General features: G+C 29.0%; 1 protein-coding gene across 1 annotated transcript; it reads left to right on the top strand.

Moving 5' to 3' along the window:
- Positions 1-3,919: 3,919 nt before the first annotated feature.
- On the top strand, positions 3,920-14,742 carry LOC107444425 (uncharacterized). The gene is made up of 3 exons (XM_071182976.2): positions 3,920-5,200; positions 8,654-8,800; positions 14,565-14,742. Exon 1 carries the CDS (start codon positions 4,283-4,285, stop codon positions 5,042-5,044), a length of 762 nt encoding a protein of 253 aa, XP_071039077.1. The 5' UTR covers positions 3,920-4,282; the 3' UTR covers positions 5,045-5,200; positions 8,654-8,800; positions 14,565-14,742.
- Positions 14,743-21,583: the final 6,841 nt, after the last annotated feature.

The raw sequence follows: 21,583 nt of genomic DNA, 5'->3' as shown, positions 1-21,583 counted from the left end.
ATTTTGCTGCTCGCTGTCCTTTTGCTACTCTTTTAAGTACCACTCACACTGCATCTCTGATTGCCCTTGACGCGGGGTGAATGTTTGGAATTCGCGATTGCAGCACTCGAATAAGCCGTCTGGGGAGATAAGCCTCTTTACCTCTCCTTCTCTTTTCAGCTGTACAGGAATGTAGTACGATATTTTCTTCTATTTTAATAATTTTCATTTTTAACTGTTTCGAATATCTTTTAAGATTCTCAGAACATGTTCAATGTAGTTTCTGTTACATATAATTTCCTAACATAAAAGTTATTTATCTGTTTGAAAATCAAGACAAAAACTAACTTACTTCCTCTCCACGCGCTAATGGCGAAAGCATGTGTAGTTTTGCCATAGGTAGAGAGTTTTGCTATACGCCACCTGTAGCCCATTTCGATTGAGAATAAAGAAGCATTCACACCGAATGCTGCTCTATACATGTAGCAAAAATACAAAACTTTTTGTGTGAAATGGAAGCATATGACAAATGAAAGGGAGTTCTCTTTAAGGTAGAGGGTTTCATACTTGATCAAACGACAGAGGATTTGAGCACCACCCAAACAAGACTTTATATGATGACTGATAAAAAGTTAGCGGGGTTTCAAGTAACGATAAAGTAGCACTACACCAAGTATCACCTAATATTAAATAACGTCAGAAAACTCTAACGTTATCTTGCACTACTTCCAATATTAGAACGGTACAAAAGGTCGCTTTTTGCTCTGCATAATATTAGATTCTATACAAACTACTATTATCTAATACTCGCCGTAATATTATTTTGCATTAGTTTGATGCTATAAAATATTAGATTTTATGTTTTCTGATATTATCTTTCGTTGCTTTTTACTTTTTAGAGTGAGTAAGAGGAAGATTTGGATGGTAGCAGAATAATTCGGTGATGTAATTTTATATACTTTTCTGTATTGCTGTGAAGCAGTAATACATAAACAATAATTTTATAATGTCATTCCATGCCGAAACAAAGTTGATTTGAGTAACGTTCAAATAATAGTAAGTTCGAGTGCTAATCAAATTATAGAGATTTCAAGTATTAATGAAAGATGGGGAGTTTCAAGGATGCATGAAAAATTAGGAGTATTTTATTGATCAAAGAATAGGGGTTTTGATCAACGGTTGAAAGGTTATGAATAATGGTTCGAGTAATGAAATCATAATAACGAGTTCATGTACTAGTAAAATATAGTCGTTTTTAGAACCAGTTAAATTGATGAGTTCGATTTTTGACACTATATGTCCGAGTAGTGATAAAATTTTAGTGAGGTCGAGTATTATAGAAGAAGAGTTTGTTAGAAAATCTTTCGATCGAATGATAACGGGTTTGGATGCTGATCGAATCATAGCAGGTTCTTCTAATAATGAAAAATAGTAGGTTCGATAAATGATTTAATGATAGAGGGTTTGAGTACCGATTATAAGGTGTTTGGTTCGAGTAATGATGTTATAATAACGAGTTCATTACCGATAAAAAATAGTCGTTTCAAGAACTAATAAAATAATAGATTCGATTCTTGAACGTGACATATTTGTGTCTGAGTATAAAATTTTAGTGGGATCGAGTATTATAGAAGAAGTGTTGGTTAGAATGGTTTGCAATTGATAACGGGTTTGGATGCTGATCAAATCATAGCAGGTTCTGGTTCTTGTAATGATGAGTGGCTTTGAGAACCGATTGAAATGTAGAGGGTTCATTTATTTATTATGATATATTCAAGACATTTTCTATCAAAGACGGAGCTCAAAATCGCACTCCAAAACTGTGTGCTTAAGTTTTTATCCTAGGGAAAGTAGCAAAGGAATTTCCCTCTATTTTGTTATATTTGAAGGGAAAAGGGAAATCCGAGGGATTACTATTGGTTTTTGAACTAGGTTGATTGATTCCCACGAAGCTTACAGAGAAAAATGTCTTTATTTAAATTTATGCATACTTGAATACACAATTTCAAAGCTGAACTTTTAATGAATTTTTGAAAATTTTTAACTTTCCATTCGTCATTTAATTTAGCATCGATAGTTGGTTTTTGAAATGTTTGAGCCAGGCTGTGAATTGAACACCAATGTCCGGCTCAAAGATTAGTATGTCTGGTTTATCCTGCACATTTTGATCCATACTTAATTTTTATAAATTATCATTTAATTCATTTACAAAATTTTCTGTATTGCTTTTAGCATTTTCATCCATGTTAAAATTGTAGCTTTTGCTACTCCCCAAATAGCACCTAATATTAGATAACATCAGAAAATAGGCAAAATCTAACGTTATCTTGCACAACTTCTAATATTAGAAAGATACAAGAGGTCGCTGTTTGCTCTGCATTATATAATATTAGATTCTATGCAAACTAATATTATCTCGCGTTCGCCATAATATTATTTTGCATTAGTTTTGATGCTATATAATATTAGATTTTGTATTTTCTGATATTATTTTGCTTTGCTTTTTATTTTTTTGGAGTAAGCAAGAGGAAGATATGGATGGTAGTAGAATAATTCGGCGATATAATTTTACTTAATTTTCTATATTGCTGTGAAGCAGTAAAACATAGAACAATAGTTTTATAATAACATTCCATGCATTATTTACATAGCAATGCAGAAATACTAAATAAAATTATTTTAGCGATCTCTGCTACCATCCATTTTCCTCCCTCTTACTCCAAAGTATATCTTATGTTCTGCTGATTTTTTTGAATATTTCAAATTTATTTAAGAAATACTATATCACAACTTTTATTGATATTTTTTTCTTTTAATCATACAATGGGTTTTCTGACAAATTTTATATCATTAATAATTTTCAAGTTTTTAACTGTAAAATGTACTCTTAATTTTTTTTTTAAATGAGCTTATTTTATCAAAATCTATATATATATATATATTTTAAAATGTGTAACTTAAGCCATTTGTAATTTCACAATTATCATTCATTACTTATATTCTGAAATTGTAAATTAAGAAAACAACACTACATAATTGCTAAGCTAAATTTACATTTGAATTGAGTTGAAAATTTACCTTAACTTTTCTTTTCTACCATATAACTGTCATTCATTTCCAAAAATATTAAAATAAAATTATGTCTCGATTTTTTAAATTGTTATTTTTTGTAATAACTGAGACAATAAAGAAATTTAATAAATATTCAAATTACTTACTTGCATAAATTATTTCACTTCTATCACTGAAATTAAACAGAGAAATACATACGTAACTTTATCCTTTTAGAATCTGAAATTTTACTTACAAAACACTTGAAACAAAACTTAAAGGCACCTGTGGAAATATTTTCAGGGAGTGGACACAAAACAAGCCTTTATGAATTTCAATTAAAGAAATTTGCAATTATTTTTTGTAATGTAAAAATAATTTTACATTGGGTAATCCGAAATTTTCAACGATTCAATAATTAGTTAAAGTACTATGTAGTTTCATTTATTTAAAGTTTAGATAACATTTAAATGTCAAAACCAAAAAAAAATTAGTAAGTATTGTATTTTATCAGAATTAAATTTGCACAAACATTTAATTGCATACAAGAATGAGACGAAAAAACATAACATACTTTTTTACATAATTGAACATAAATTTAAATAAAGACATTCTTCCCTTTTAAGCTTCGTGGGAATCACTCGAGCTAGTTCTTTAACCAATCAATCTCTAAGATTTCCCTCTTTTCTCTACATAATCTTTTCTCTAAGATTTCCCTTCTTTTTCCTAATAGAAAGAATGATCGCTGATGGAGTAAACTTCACTTTTTCGCTCCCACTCAACAAAGTATGACATAAATAAAGTTACTTTGATTTTACCAAAAACCTGTGTCTGTTTTCCTTGCTCGGTCCGACTGCATCTTTTTACATATATATGTGGTGATGGGTTCGCCGCTCATCGTAAAATCAAGTTTATTTCATATTGTTATCTGTTTGTCTTTAATCAATTGTGTTTTTACTTATTTTTGAAGTGAACTGAAATAAGAGCTCTGACGTCATATTCTTAGAATTGTATAAATACCAGCACGCACATGGCAGCCTGTCAGTATTTCTCTCATCACCCTGCTGTGATGATGATTCTTGTAATTCAAACCAACTTGTATATAAATGTAAATATGTTTAATAAAATATTAGTATCTCGAAGGAGCTATCTTCGCTTATTTCAATGGTGACCCGGATGTCTGACGATACAAGTAACTTTTATTTTTGATCTTTCCTGTTTTTGGTTCTTGGATTAATAGGAAACTACAACTATGGCGGAATCAACTGCAGTAAAAATTCCCATCTTCAATATTTCTGATCCAGACCTGTGGTTCCATATGGTCGAAGCAACTTTCCAGCTTGAGACACCGAAGCTGATTTCAGAGAGCAAAACAAAGTTTAACTACTGCCTCGCCCATCTTCCTCCTGAAGTAGCCGCAGTTGTAAGGGACGTCATTATAACTCCTGACGCAGACGATCCTTTCAAAAAGCTGAAAGAAGAAATTATTTCACGCTGCGGCGAAACAAAGTTCCAAGAAATTCGACGTTTACTCTCCGGAGAGCAACTAGGACATAGAAAGCCTAGTGAACTCTTGCTCACTATGCAGAGAAGAGCTGAATCCCACAAAATCTCAGATTCTCTACTTTTGGAACTATTTCTAAATCAGTTGCCGCAGCATGTTCAGTCGACATTGGCCGCAATCCCTTCACTAAATTCAACAAGAGCTGCTGAAATCGCTGATAAAGTAATGGAAGTGTCAACTTCAAGTGAAGTTAGCGAAGTTTCTTCAAACCAACAATGCACCTTTGAGCTTTTAGAAGAAGTTAAAGCACTACGAAAAGAAGTAGCAGCTTTGCGGACACGCAGTAGGTCTCGCAACCGGTACTATGCGCAGTTTCGTAATCGTCAAAGCCAATCCTCATCTCCACATCGAAACTCCAAAATGTGCTTCTATCATCGGAAATTTAAATCGGATGCTAGAAAGTGGGTCAAACCCTGCATCTACCAGAAAAACCAAGAAAGGCAAGAGTAAGTGCGACTAACATCTTGCCTCCAACAAATTGTCGCCTTTTTGTTAGAGATAGACAATCCAACAAACAATTTCTAGTGGATACCGGAAAAAAAGAAAAAACTCTTTCTCCGATACAGACCTTTAAAGCTGCGAACAATACCATCATAAAAGTATACGGTAAGAAATTGTTAACTTTAGACTTCGGTCTTAGACGAAAGTTTAATTTTCCATTTTATATTTGTGATATAACTAATCATATTATAGGTGCAGATTTTTTATACTATTTTAATCTAAAACCTAATATTAGAAAACGTTGCTTAAATGATATTAGTACTAATTTAAATTCTCATTGTATTTTTAAAACTTCTGACATTATTTCAATTAAAACTGTTCTTTGTGAAAAATTTTATGAAAAATTGTTAAACGAATATCCTGAAATAACGAAACCTATTTGTTCAGACCAAATTGTTAAGCATAATGACTATTTATCTTTTGTCTTCTTATATTAAACCTAAATTCGTCTCATAAGATTTATATCTTAGCGCATAATGTAAGTAGAAAGAAAATTATTTCGATTTAGCGAGCCCGAGAACTCAAACCAGCAGAAAGGAGAATTAATGCACCTCGTTGAAGTGAGCGAATTCTCTGATCTTGGCAGGTATGTGCTGTTTATAATATATATAATTATATATTGCAAGAATTTCATTGATTTCCACCTCTTTCATGTCCAGGCTGCTTAACTACTTAATTATATCACATTATTCAATTCTCATATTCACAAACAGTGGCGTAATTTTATAGTATGTTTGGAGATGTTAAGCCTTCTGACATGCTCATGTTTATATTTTTTCACACCTGCCAACTTGTACGTTCGATGAAAAATATTTTTTAATACTTGAACTAATTAAAAATTTAAGAGCTAAGTGAGCTAACATGGGGATCATATTTACATATTTATTAATTTGTCATGGTAGATTGAAATGTGTTTTTTTTTTCGAAATTTTAAATTGAAGATTTAGTGCGTCTACTAGATTGATTTAATATGTCTACTGAAGATTTAATAAGATATCTAATGTTGCTGTTAGTAAGAACTTTTTTTCTCAACCGTACAAGTTTGCAGTATATATATATATATATATATATATATATATATATATATATATATATATATATATATATATATATATATATATATATATATATATATATATATATATATATTTAATTATTATTTAATATTATGCTTAATGTATCTAATTAATATATAATATTGTTTAAATTACAAAAAGAAAAGAAAAAAGAATTGAATCATGAAAATTTTATTTGTCTACATCTTACTTACCGCACCGAGTAGCTTATTAATCAAGTAATTCATAATTTCAGAAGGGGTTTTAACTTACATAAATTGAAGTTTGTTAATTAATAAATTATATCACGTTATTCAATTCTGATATTCCCAAAGATCTTGTTTACTTTTATTGTTTGTTTACTTTTATTGGTTCTGTGCACTATAACAATTTGTCTGCTCTTCTTGGACTAAAAAAATGTCTGAAAGACTTGAAAGATGACAAACTTGTTCAATGTTTCACCCATATGCTCGTGCCAAAGAATAGGGTATCTCTTCTGATACTATTCTTTAGGTACATATATGTATTTATTAGGGTACTTATAGGGTATCTGCACACCTAGAAAGTCATGGATTTCATTATTGAACAAAATTCGTCATGATCTTAACTATTATTTTTTTAAAAACTGCGGATTTTGGTAACTGAAAAATCTTAATTTTAAGGATGGAATCCCCCTAATTTCACAGCGTTCTGAATATCTGAATTTGTAACAATATATCCAATCTTAGTCCTATTTTATTAAAATATAAAATGTTTTGATTGTGTTCTTTAAAATAATTAAGGAAAAAACATCCTTTCTAAACCGAATTATCTTTTAAACTTCAGTGATTTCAGAATCTTATTAATTATTTTATTTGTTTAATTTTTTTTTTATTTTAATCAATTTAAAATTCTTGTTTAAGCTTATTATGTTACACTTACTTTTAGGAAGAAAAAAAGCAGCTTTAAGTAACTATATAAAAGTTATTTGCTTTTGTATTTTTTTCAGCTATTTAAATGCTTCAACTCTTTCTTTACTCAATTTTTAGGTCTAATATCAATAAATAAGAAGATTCAGAGCCCCGTAGCAGATTTTCAGAGACACAGCAACATTTTCGCTGAACGTTACAGAGTTTTTTTTTCGTTCGTTACGATTTTTCTTTTGAAAAGTAAAAAAAAAAATTACCTTTATTTATTTTTTGACTGAAATTTACCAGTTATATTTGAATCATGCATTTGAATAATAACTTTTTGACGTGCTCAATATACGCCGATAGTAGCGTAAATTGATGTATTTTTTCTGTTGTATTTTCGTCAGTTATTGATGCTGATTTTCAAGTGGATTTTAAATATCCTGATAAGCAACCTGAAAAATTTGAATCTTGTATTTGGGTATTTACTTTTTAGGTCAATAATTCTGTCGAATTTTATCAGTTATTGATATTAATTTTTCCATAGTTTTTAAATCTGATATTTTTTATACGATATTTTTATACAACAGCCTAATCAAGATACGAAACACTCATTTGAGGTGACCAATTCGTGTGAATTTGTCGTCTTTTTTTTTCTTCGCCAAGTACTACTGCGGATTTAATAATTTGCAATTTTTTTATTGTGATGATTAGTTACAAAAGGTGAAGGAAATAATTTCTGTGTCTCCATGCCTCCCAACAAAATGTGAAAATGTTACATGTAATGTTATAATAAAAATTACACGTTCAATTTAAAATAAGTTATAAATAGTTTTTTTTTTTAAACACAGCGCTTTTGTTATTTTAAATTAGTAACATACATGTTTATTATTGTGAAAAGTATCTTGTAGAAAGATATTAGTGCTAGAGAGTTTTGTCGCAGATAGCTTGAAAAAATTCTGCCTCAAGGATTCAGAGTATAACAGCTTTGGTTATACCTATCATTTCAATTAATGTTAATATAATGCTTTTGTGAATTTATTGTAGTGTTTTTGTTGGATGAAATAGTAATTTCGGTAAGTCATGACAACTTCTTGGAATTATTGATGAGTCAGGAATTTGAAAATTTAAAATGTCGCAGATACCATGTACATATCAAAATGAAAAGCACTCCATAGCTGAATATGTCCCAACTTTGCAACATATTTTAACTTATGTGATTCTTAAGTCCAATATGACTGTGATAAGTATTATGATGGTGTGGGTATTTCTCCGCACACAATTTATACATGGAATTCTTGATAATTGGATTCGTTAACATACAAACTGATATTGCAGTGTTTAATATATTTATGCAAAGGCCATTGCTTTGGAAGCTTCTTATATACAAAGTAAAGAACTAATGCAAGAACTCTTTTAGAGAAAGAAGTGACTGAAATAAGAAATAATATATTATCAAAATGAAAAATTTAGATAATTCCTTCCTTCAGCAATCCCATGCTCGTTTTACTTGTATGGTCTTAATTGATGATAAAATATGAGGTACATTTTGTAATGGTTATTAAAACATTATATCTATGTATATATATATATATATCTTTTTTTCCTTTCAGATATGTTATTTTGAAGCCATCTGTAAAGGCTATCTATGCTCTTTTACTTCAGCACCATCTTGGAATTGGCGATGATGTATTGTAAATTAAAATGAAAAAGGAAACAGTGTTTTGAAAGTCTCTCAGTAGTTACAAACGCCATCTTGGGTAATTTTATAGACTTAGAATTTTAAAATTTGTAATAAGACTTTACTTTTTCATGAGTCATTATCTTGCACTAAAATGGATCAATTATTCTTTAAATTAATTACCCTGGTCCTTCCTGTTTCATTTTGCTTAGTTTGTATTCTAAACTCTAATACTTTTACGTTTTACAGCATTGTATGTTTCAAAGTTCAAAAGATAACCACTTTTAAAGTTTTGTAATGTTTTTCATGGCGTCTTTTCTCAACTACTAGCTATCAGGGTTTGTTGATTTAAATCATGATTTAATACATGATTTAAATCAAATGATTTATTTTTTTTAAAAAAATCATTGATTTTGAAAGTGCTTTAAATTATTGATACTTTTATTGTTTTCTTTTCTTAGTTTTAAAATTCATTTTAAATAAATTGCTGCATTAATTAATTTTAGTTATTGAAATTACTTTCTTTCTTGGTGTGTGCTAAATTTCAACACATTTGAAATTACATTTTTAAAAATCTTTTTTATTCTTGAGATTGATTGGATAGCATTAAATGTGTACAAATTAAAGTACACATTTAATGCTGTCTTAATATATACTTGCATAGCTGTAGAAAGTAATTGATAAACATGAATTTTTTCAAAAAAAAAAAAAAAAAAAATTACAAGTAATGCTAATTAAAATTCTACCTTTTTATTGAAAAAGCATAGAATTAAAATCTACATTATATTTTATTAGTAGAAAATGTATATTTCTAAACCTTGAGGTTATATTAGAAGGAAAAAAAAGGGGGGGCTGATGAATTCAGATGTTTTTTTCCTGATATACCTGTAGTGTCATTCTTCCCTTTCAAAGTCTATTTGAAGCAGTAGAGTTATTAACTGGTTACTGGTTTCTTTTTTTTCTCATAATATGTTTATAGTATCTTTGACATTATCAGATTTTCTATAAAGAAATTTTGTGAAAAAAAATTCCAATGAGTACATAGATTTTTTTAAATTTTTTTTTTTACTTATCTATTTTGATATAAGATTAAAAATGAATATTTTAATATAAAAATGATTAAATATTTATTTATTTATTGATGAATGACTACATTTATAAACACAATCTGTTGCATTTATTTTGTCATATTAAAAATCAAGAGAAAAAATTTTCACTTTTTAATTAAAATTATGGTGTGTTAATTGAAACTTTGTTTTAATAGTTAAGGAACAGGGATCTGTGTCCAAGCCAAATTTATTACCACTTAGCGGTACCTTTAAGGCCATATCACACTTAAGGAAATTCGTCCAACTCAACCTTCAACTCAACCTCAACTTCAACTTTCTGTTCAACTACTACCTGAAACAGTTGAACTATGGTTGCCATGCGGTTGAAAAGAGTTGATCATTGATAAACGAGTGATTTCTTTCTTTTTAGGCGATTTAGCGCTTTATACATAGACGGATAAAAATTTTCATCGAAAGACTCAGCGCGTGTGGTAATTAAATTTAATTTAATCGACGGCAATGGATCCTTCCTCAGCAATTTCAAGTTTGATCATTTACAGTTTGGTAAAGAAAAAAAAAAGATAAGAGAAGGACACTTTGGAGTAAAGCATGACGCTTACGAAGACAGAGATTAGGCTGTTAGGAAAATTTATTGAGAGAACTGTTTGTTTTCATTTGTGCAATCTTTGACATAGAAGTTAAAAATATATAATTAGTTTTAATATTGGAAAAGTAAATTAGGAAGAAAAAAAATCACCATTTTGTTATAAATATATTCGTTGCATGCTGTATTAATTTCACTTATTATCATAAATTAAACACATAAGTAGCAATGGATTTTTATCTTTAGTTAATAAATATATTTTTAGATGATTCTTTACCTTTAGTCATATAGTAGGGGAAAGTGGGGTCAATTGTAACAGGGTACGATTGTAACAGAGCAAAAATTTCGAGTGTCGGGTTCTAGATTTGGTTCCTAGGTGGCGCACAAGGTGTATTTAATAAATCTACATGTACACCCCTGATGGCAACCACTTTTATGTACTTTTGAAAGAGTTACATCACAAAAGATATTTTCACGCCACGCAAGTACTTTTTTTGGTATTAGAATATTATATTGTAACAAAGTAATTTTGTTTAAACAAATAAAAATTAGTAACCGAATATGTAAGTGGACACTTTAATTAACATTTCAATAAAAAAAAAGATTAGTTTTGCTAATTAACTAGCATTGTTTTTAGCAAATGAAGCTGAAATGGCGTCTTGGGGACAATTGTAACAATAAGTAAAGGGACGATTGTAACAGCTGAAAATAAATAATCTTATGTTTACAAACCATTACTTAACTCTTTAAGAACCACCAATAGTTTCCTATATCATTTATATTATGTTGCATGTGCATTATTTTATTTGTCACCTTTCACAGCATAAATTAAAATTTTTAACCTCTTAAAGTTAAAAGTTTAACCCTTTAGGTTTCTGCTCATTATTATTTTTACTCCTAAAATATCACTACTATTTTGATCAATGAAAAAATATATCACAACTATGATACTATGTATAATTAACTATGTTTTAGTTGAATTTATGAACTGTTACAATTGACCCCGTAAGTGGGGACAATTGTAACAACTGCACGACTGTCAAAAATTGTTAATAACTAATATAATAATATTTAAAATCAGGTATTTATTTTTTTTCTAGTAGAGGATAGTCTACTTTACTTGTCTGTCAATTAATACTAATAATATATTGGATTTTTTGTTAGTTAAAAATAGTTAAGTAAAAAATGTTACAATTGACCCCACTCTCCCCTACTTATTTTAAATTATTCAAATAAATTACCTTTAAGTTTTTCATATATTTAATAACATAATATAGCTTTTTGCAACTTACATTTACTATGTATATTTTACAACGGAGAAAACAAAATCTAATATAAGAGTAAAAGTAAACAGTTGTAACAAAATTTAGGAGTTTGATAATTTTTTGCACCAAATTAATGCAATTAATTTTTTTAATGTTGACTTTAAGTTCTTGAAAAATTATTAAAATAGTTTTTTAAGAGTTCGTTTTTTAAGTATTATTATATATGTTTAGTGAAATACTCTAATTTGAAAAAAATTGTGCTATTTGTAGAAAATTAAAAGTTTATGTGAAACTGAATTTTAAAAAAAAGAAAGCTATTAAACGGCACTATTTTGTTAAAGGTTCAACATGAATAAACACAAGCTATTCAAAAATTAGGAAAAACAAGAACTGATAAAAGTGAACAATTTATTCCAAAAGCAGTTTCGATTAATTTTTTATGATCTCTTAAATGATATTTCCTGTGGTGGCGGGATGTTACATTCCAAATGTTCTCTTTTTTCTTCAAGAGTTCAATAAATGTGCTCTCCATTTCGATGCTCCATTTAAAAGTTTCTCCAGCGGGAGCTTGTTCAAAATTTTGACTCATCTTTGCTGCAATACAAGTAAAAAAATTTATTAAGAAAGGTGAAGCTAATGTATTTAAGGCAACAGTCATTAAAAATTACCAACCAATTAATTCTGTCAGCATATTGTTATGGTATGAGTAAGTTTTTTATTATCAGTAAAAACTGAAATAAATTTTTAATGGTTTTCCATGTTTTTATAATAAGATTAATAGAAAGTGAAATTAAAATTTTGTATAATTACAAGGAGTATCAGTTACTTGTCCCATTTTTTCAAATATTTAACCTTAAGAAGAAGACTTCTTTTTTAGATAAATAATTTTAACTTTATTCTTTAATTTCAAAAAATAAATTAATCTATTAAATTATGAAAAAAGCAGATATAAAAAGTACCTACATATTAGTATATTTAAAGTTAAACGTGTGTTAATACTTTTTTATTAAAAAAATTACATTGAAAAAATCTGTTAGGTGGTTTAACGGGTAAAAAAATATTTTCAACTTCCTTCATAATTTATTCAAAACCTGCTTATTAATAATATAAAGAATGCAACTGCATTTGAAAAATTGATCCTTACAGTCTATGTTATTTAAATTTCCATCTAATCTAATTTCATTAAATATTACTTTTTGAAAAAACCCTCTTTAAGTTTTTAATAGTAATACAAAATTACAGATACAAGTTTCTTCAACTTTATAAATATTAAAAACTTAATCATATAAAGCATGCAGATCTATTTGACAAACTTATGCTACACAATAAATTACATAAGATTAAATGTGAATCAATAAGTTTTAATAAAAACATTTTTTTTAATAAAACCCACTTAGCGTCCCAAGTGGGTTTTTTCAAGGTGGGCCCACTTGTCAATAGAAAGTGCAAAGTAATTGGAAAAAAACAAATTTTTATTCCGCGAATACTGACAAATATACAGTTTAAAAATAAAATAATACAGAGAAATTAATTCTGTCAGCATATTGTTTAGGTATGAGTAAGTTTACTTTTCATAAGGCAATTTTTTCCTTTGTAAAAAAATATTCAAAATCACTGAATTCAGTACCAACTCTAGAATAATTGCTGGTATAATCTTATCGGAACTATAGAAAGAGCAAAGTAATTGTAAAAAAAAAAACTATATTTGAATTCGGCGAATACTAATAAATATACAGACTTGCAAAATTTACTTCAGATTGGCGAATTTGGCGTAAAAAATCATACTTTTAATTCACGGTTAAAAACATAACACATTTATAACATAAACTTCTTTAATGGATAGAAACAGATTTATACTTCTTATAAAATAACTTTAAAATCAATACTCAATTAAAAACTCACCTGAATTAATATATAACAAATTAGATTCGCTGCTTTTTCACATAAACTTTGCCGCCATATTGTTTTGACTTGTGCTATCCCATAATCCCATGCGGTTGCTGCCACCTGATTGGTTGAATTGTGAAGTTGAATCAACTCTTTCGAAGAGATCTGAAAGAGTTGAACAGCAGTTGATCCAATTCGGATAAGTATAGCACACCTATGTTTTCGGACGGAGTTGTCTTCCGAGTTGAAGTTGAGGTTGAGTTGGACGAATTTCCTTAAGTGTGATATGGCCTTTACAAAATACTTCACTCTATCTGAATCAGCACTGTGTTAAGCACGTGTTAGATGTGGAATTTGTATTGACTACCCGGGTTCCAATCCCATCATATTCTGGGATTGGAACCCAGATCATCTTGTAGCAATTCCCTTCTAGAAAATCTAATTTTAGATCAAACCCCCAAATTGTGCCTCTTCAGCCTACCCTGAGAGGCCGGGATTAAGGATTTCTATATTCATTCCAGTGAGTATCCCGTCAGCAAGCAGTCGCACAAAACTTGTTACTTGTTACGCTTCAATAAATTTATGTTAAGTTTTAGAATCGTCATCCTTGCTCTTTTCACACATTGGAGTCCTTATTAATTAGTGATTAGAGGAAATTAATCTACACTTTGAAACCTCTAAAATCTCATCGAAAGGTGACCAAATAATTTCTAAAGATTATTCAAAGAAAAACTTTTTTCCATCTATTATATTATAAAATATAATATTTTCCATATGTTATAAACTTACTCGTAAAGGGTCGTAAGGTTCTTACTATAAACTTACTCGTTTTCCATATGTTATAAACTTACTGAAAACATAAAAACTGCTCTGATTCTATGCAAAAGAATTGTCTACCTAGGGATTAGCATAAACGCTGCTAGTAGTACTTGTGTTATGCTTAAGTCTACTTTAGTTCATGTAATGTTTTCAATATAACTATTTGTCTTTTAATTTAAAAATATTAAAATTAACCACAGTTCATGTCATTTTTTTCAGCTGCTACCTTCAGACTGTTTAAAGAAATTAGCTGACTAGAAAAAGCTGAAAAATTTGGTGAAATTCTTGCCACCGCCAACGACCGGGAAGGCAGGAAGACTAAGTTTGCCTCAACTGACACAGTTTTGTTTTAGAAACAATTTATTGTATTAAAGAATACAATAAATTATAGAAATTAGTATATTATTCTTTACTGTTTAATAAATATTATATTTCACTTACACATTTGACATCTGTTCAAGCCCTAATAGATATTTTGGCAACACTTTAATGGACAAAGGCTATAAGTAAATTAAATCGCAGCTTATTCTACCATGCTTACCCTTTTTTAAATCAGAAATCTGAGGAAGTGACTCCTGTTATTTTATTATGAAAATATCAGTGTAAATATTGCTTTTTTATTCTTTTTAATCAGTTTTCGTAAAATCGAACCTGATGCTGTGAAGATAAGGAATTTTGTTTTCCATACATACTATTTAAGTAAAATACAGGTTATATAATACTAAAACGTCACAACAAAAAAGTTTATCGTTTTAAATTAAACATATTGTAATTTTAATCTACATAGTAAAGTATAGATGCTGTAAAAATTATTGCACAAATCACTTAAAATTATTTCACAGTATAAATGGCTGCTTGTACCCTGAAAAAGAGAAGAAATATCTTAAACAAAACTATTTACTTTCTAGCTTATTGTCTAGAATAATAGTAAAATATACCTGCCTACCCAAACTTATTAAATATTAATAACTAAGCTGCAGACTTTAAAATTCTATAAGTTTTGGTAATAACAAATAATTTAATTTTAAACAAGCTAGAACGGTTTTGTTATCAGCTTTTTCCAGGTTGCAAACAGTCATGAATATTTTCAAAAACTAATTTTTATTTTCTCAAATAACGTAATTTTGGCGATTGTCGGCATTCCACAGCATTTGATTTTGAATATCGTGTGGACGATGTCGGTCGACATAGTACAACGTTTGTAAATGCAGAGAGATGTCGATCGACGTTCCCCAACGTTTTTACAATATCGAACAATAATGTTTTGCAATATTGAATATACGTTATAAAAGGGGTCCATTTTTATATAGTACAATATTTCGCTACGATATTATACAATGTTCACAGCTAAGTTTTTACGATATCGTTTTTGTGAATTGTGCTACTTGGGATTTGAAGAACAATTTCTCAATAATTTTTACCTTTCTAATACCAACAACATAACTTCCAATTTCATGATCACTTGCTGTTATAGATGTGTGTATTACGCTAAAATAATTTTTTCTGACTTCAATTCATTACAAATTAAAGTGAAGTCAAGATTGCTTTCGTCATTCCAATGAATAATATGAATTCAGAACATACAGAACTGTAATAGTTATAGAATATTCTTCTTCTTTATAGGATAGTATATATTTCTGAATCTATATAATTCGGAAAACAACAATAAGGAATCATCCAAACTACTTGAAATAATTTCATTTGTGCTGATTATTAATAAATTTTTATCGTTTTCTTGGTAAGTATTTTTTAGTTTTGAAAGCATAATTTCAACTAGAATTCATCTATTCTGTTTTTAAGCTACATATTCAAATTCATATCGAGATCTTACAATTATAAAATTTTGATGTGTGGTTTGTTATCTAAAAGTAATGAAGGGATAATCTGTGCATATATCATTCGAAAATAAAATTTTCAAACAAAGAACATTTCATTTGGAATTCTGCGGATTTATAAAACAGGTGAGCGTTATGATTTTTATAATTAAAAATTTACTTGTAAATATTTTTTTTTTCTTATTTGATGATAGTTCTCTACAGAATGGTTTTTTACGTCTGATTTAAAAACTATAAGAATAAGAAAAAACAATATGAAAGTTTTTACTTCAACATAAAGAATTTTTAAAATCGTTTTTTATCCTAAGAATTCTTTATTTCACGTTTTTTAGTTAATAATTTTTTGATAAAAATTGTTGTCAAAATACTTTTTTGGAAAAGTTAAATGGCATAACATCATGTGTTTATGTATACTTCTTGTATATTCTAATGTTTGAAGCAATATGATTCAGAAAAGTATGGAATAAAAATTCGGTACTTACGTACTAACGCCACCGTTGCTACAGATTTGGCGGTTTTTAAGTGCCGCCAATCTACACTTAAAATTTTAGCGACATATCATGAAATAAAATACTTTATTTAAAATCAAAGTAGTCTATAGGATTTCGGGGGAAAATGAGCCGATATAGAGTTTAGCATAGATTCAAAACAATCATATCGCCATATGAACTCTAATAAATAAGATTCCAAATGAAACAACATTTCCAATTCGTACGTTTACGAAGATAAAGTTTCATGTTGTGGGAATTGGTACATTTTCGTTTTTTCGGTAAAATATTTCGCTCCAGAAAAAATAAAATTGCATCTTGTTTCGTTTTTGGCAAATCCCAAAGACGAATTTTCGCAGCACTAAAAAATGGCGATAAAAAAGAATTGTTTATTTGTTTTTGTTTCGTCAGCATTCCTTATTTTACGATTTTTAGTTTCCAAATAATGATTTTTATTGAAACTTGAAATTTTTTGATAAGAATTGTTGTCAAAAAACTTTTTTCACAAAATTAAATTTCATAAAATTATGAGGCTTATGTATACTTTTCGTTTATTTTAATTTTTGAAGTAATATGATTCTTAAAACTATGGAATGTAAAGTTTAAATAGGCCTTCCATGTTATATCATTAAATTTAGTAAAACTATTTCTCGCGCATTAGGTTTTGACTCTAATAATACATATTATTTTTCTGTTTACTTACAAATATTTTTCCGATGTGTTTTGGATGCTCCTTCTCTGAAAATAAAAGAGATGCTATTTTGTTTTCGTTTGCATAAGAAAGAATAACAAACATTTTTCTTTTTTAAATTTAATTAGCCACAATAAAGAAGGAACGTTGCAATGCTACACGCCACATTAAAGATGACTCTAGAGTAACTGAATGACTGTTCATATAGAAATCGCAGGTATTCGTCGCATACAACAACGCCCCCTATAGTTCATTGCGATCGCGAATTGAACAGAGTTTACTTTAAAATACTTATACCTTTTATAAAAATTGGATCCCCTTGAATATCTTAGGCGATATCAAAATCGACATAGGGCTGAACATAATTTAGCAGCACAAAATTACCGGGAAAATATTCGTAGTGCTATCATTAAGCGACAGCGAAATGCGCGGCGAAGAAACGTTGAAGAGTCAAGACGTTTAAATGAAAACGAATAATATGGAAAACAAATTCATAAAAAATGTTGTATATAAGGAGGTTTTGTAAATAATTTTCAATTTTATCATCGTTTTTCCTTACTTTTAATTGTTTTTTACTTACTTTCAAAAAATCGTTCAGCCAGAAATATTAATTAACAGTTCATATTTGTTTGAGATATTTCTTAAATAATGCATAAAAGTGCAAATTATTGGTATACAAAATGATGTGAAAAGAAAAATCAATGAAAAATGTACATAGATAGGTTTTGTGAATATTCAGAGATCCATTGTAAATAATTTTGAATTTTATTGTTTTCACCTTATTTTTTATAACAATTTAGACAAAAATGTTTATTGATCATTGATAACATAATTATTTCATTTTACATTTGTTTTTTTATTAGTATTCAATATGACAAAAAAAATTTGCTTAATTTAATTTGTCGAATTTCAGTTACATATGTTTTTATTATATAATTTGCTTTTTGTCTGATTGAAACTAAAATACTTTGTCAGTTGACAATATTGAAGTTAATTGGGCAATTAATTGCAATGGTTTTTGCTTTTGAAATATTACTCGGCATCAACTTATTAATATTACATGTTTAATTTGTTTGCCATATTTTAAAGTTTTTTTTCATTAGGTTTTAATTATTTTCAGTTTAAAATTTAAATTACTGGGGGGGGGGGAGAGATGAAGCACCAGATAGGGAGCTTCCCGCATGCTAAAGGATCAACAATGATTTCACTTAGGGGTAAAAATAGACTTGAAGGTGCCCTTGGCGAAATTGGCCTGCCAAAATATAATGAAATTTCAATAAAACATTGGAAAATTTCAACAAAACATCGGCCAAAACTTTATAAAATTGCTATGAACCCGATATGAGCAAATTTAATAAACCCAATAAAATGCATTTTGAATCGAAACAAAAAATAATGGAGTAAGCACAGAAAGAAAAGGAAAAAAACAACTCACTTCTTCGTTAAGCTTAAATATCCTCAGATTTAGGTGCACCGAATTCTCCAATAGCAGTTAGATACTGTCTAAGTTTATTATGAATAGAATCTGTGTACCTCCATCGCCACATAAATTCGGCGAAATACGAATCGAAAGTTGCGTCCGTGGTACCGGACTGGCAATGACATTTTTTCCTAAAGTCCCTTTTTATGACTGCCCACATACCTTCGATCTTATTGACCAGAAGAAAAAGTAACCTTACCAGCCTGCATCCAACTTAGAACTATCGGACCTCTGAAATCACATGTACCGTTGAGCATGTAAAAATAACGCTAAAATCTAAACCAATCAGAATCACGATTGGGTTTCAACATCGCCCAGCTTGGTGATCAACCCCGATTACAACTTGGCGAGAGTCAAAGAGCATCCTCAAATATGGTCAACCCGAGTTAGCCTCTGCCACGTGTACTTCGAATATTTAGATGAATCTCCGGCTAATGCCCTATAGTAATTTGTTAAATAATATTGCTTCCTCGTTTCATATAAGTGTAAAATATTGTTTGTATTAAAATTGCTTTATATAAGTTTATATTGTTGATAATAAGGACCTCTGACATTTTACAATCGTAACATATTCTCTCCATGTGATGTTGGTGCAGAAAAATTGCCAGCTAATCTCCAGGAAAACAACTTTAATTTTGTTCGCGAGGCGAACAAAAATGCAATTGCGTTGCAATTATCGGGGGTTGGCGAGCGGTAGCGAGCAGGGGGCGGAGCCAACTAGAATATATATATAATAATGTGTTAAATAGCGTTAAAATGAGGAAATTCGAAGCCAATATTCTGTATAAAAATATGGTCCTATATCTCCTTCTAATTTTGACCTATAATATTCAAATTGAACCACGTATTATATAACCGGTTACTAGTGTACCCCACCAGAGGAAATAATTATAGGTTTATTGCGGGGTACAGAATTTGGTCCTGTAGGTTACAATGAATATAGTGTGTTGAATAGCGTTAAAATGAGGAAATTCGAAGCCAATATTCTGTATAAAAATATGGTCCTATATCTCCTTCTAATTTTGACCTATAATATTCAAATTGAACCACGTATTATATAACCGGTTACTAGTGTACCCCACCAGAGGAAATAATTATAGGTTTATTGCGGAGTACAGAATTTGGTCCTGTAGGTTACAATGAATATAGTGTGTTGAATAGCGTTAAAATGAGGAAATTCGATGTCAATGCTCCGTATAAAAATATGGTCCTATATCTCCCTCTAATATTTGCCTATAATATTCCATTTGAATCACGTATTATAATACCTTGAACTAGTGTACCCTCCAGAGGAAATAATTATAGGATTATTAGGAGGCACACAATTTGGTCCTATAGGATATAGGTCCCACCAAAGGAAATAATCATGGGCTAATTAGGGGGAACACAATGTTGTCCTATAGGTTACAATGTAAGTATATATATAATAGTGTGTTGAATAGCGATAAAATGAGGAAACTCGAAGTCAATACTCTGTATCACAATATGGTCCTATATCTCCCCTTAATACTGACATATAATATTCAAATTGGACCACGTGTTATATTACCCGGTCCTAGTGTACCCCATCGGAGGAAATAATTACAGAAATAATTATAGGCTAACTAGGGGACACACAATGTGGTCCTATAGGTTAAAATGTAAGTATGTATACAATTTTGAGTTGAATGGCGTTAAAATGAGGAATTTCGAAGTCAATATTATGTATTACAACATGGGCTTATATCTCCCACCAGAAGAAATAATTATTTTCTTATTAAGGGGTACACAATGTGTGTTATATTACCGGGTACTAAAGAACCCAACCAAAAGAAATGATTATAGGCTTATTAGGGGTAACATATTGTGATCCCATAGATTACAATGCATATATATATACAGTTGCGTAAAAAAGTCAAAATTCGCAGCCAATTTTACGTATTACAACATGGTCCTATATCTCCCTTTAATATAGTCCTATAGTATTCAAACTGGATCACATATTATATTACCTAGAAGTAGTGAACCCCACCAGAGGAAATAATTACAGGCTTTTTTAGGGGATACACAATGCGGACCTACAGATTACTATGTACGGTATACATATATATATATATATATATATATATATATATATATATATATATATATATATATATATATATATATATATATATATATATATATATATATATATATATATATATATATATATATATATATATATATATATATATATATATATATATATATATATATATATATATATATATATGTGTGTGTGTGTGTGTGTGTGTGTGTGTCTGTGTGTGTGTGTGTGTTTATTCAGAGATTCTGTTGGCGCTGATTTATTTTTATATTTTGAGTTTTGAGATCTCAGAAATCATTAAGATTGACACTTCATTCGTAAAATTCCAATCATTAGATTGAAAGTAATTCCAAATGATATCATTTTCTATTTTGAGCAGTGTAATAAAGCTCTTAGTCAAGCAAAATCTTGGTCATTATTTTAATTTCCAAAGAAACTGTATAATTTTATGGACTATTGTTCGAAATGCAAAAATGCATAATAAATAAAAATAATTAAAATAAGATAAATAACTAATACATTATTTTTTTTAATAAAAAAATATAATAATTTATTCTTATTTTAGAGAGGAAGAATATATTGCTTCCCATCGAATAAATTTTTTTTTTTCAGTGGGAAACAATTTGGCGAAATTTGGCGAAATAAAAGAAATAATTGTTGGTAACCTTTCCGATTT

Source organism: Parasteatoda tepidariorum, chromosome 7 (assembly GCF_982258835.1).
Source record: "Parasteatoda tepidariorum strain Cologne lab strain chromosome 7, Ptep-v5.0, whole genome shotgun sequence".
Lineage (NCBI taxonomy): Eukaryota > Metazoa > Arthropoda > Arachnida > Araneae > Theridiidae > Parasteatoda > Parasteatoda tepidariorum.
This window is presented reverse-complemented; position numbering and strand designations above follow the sequence as displayed.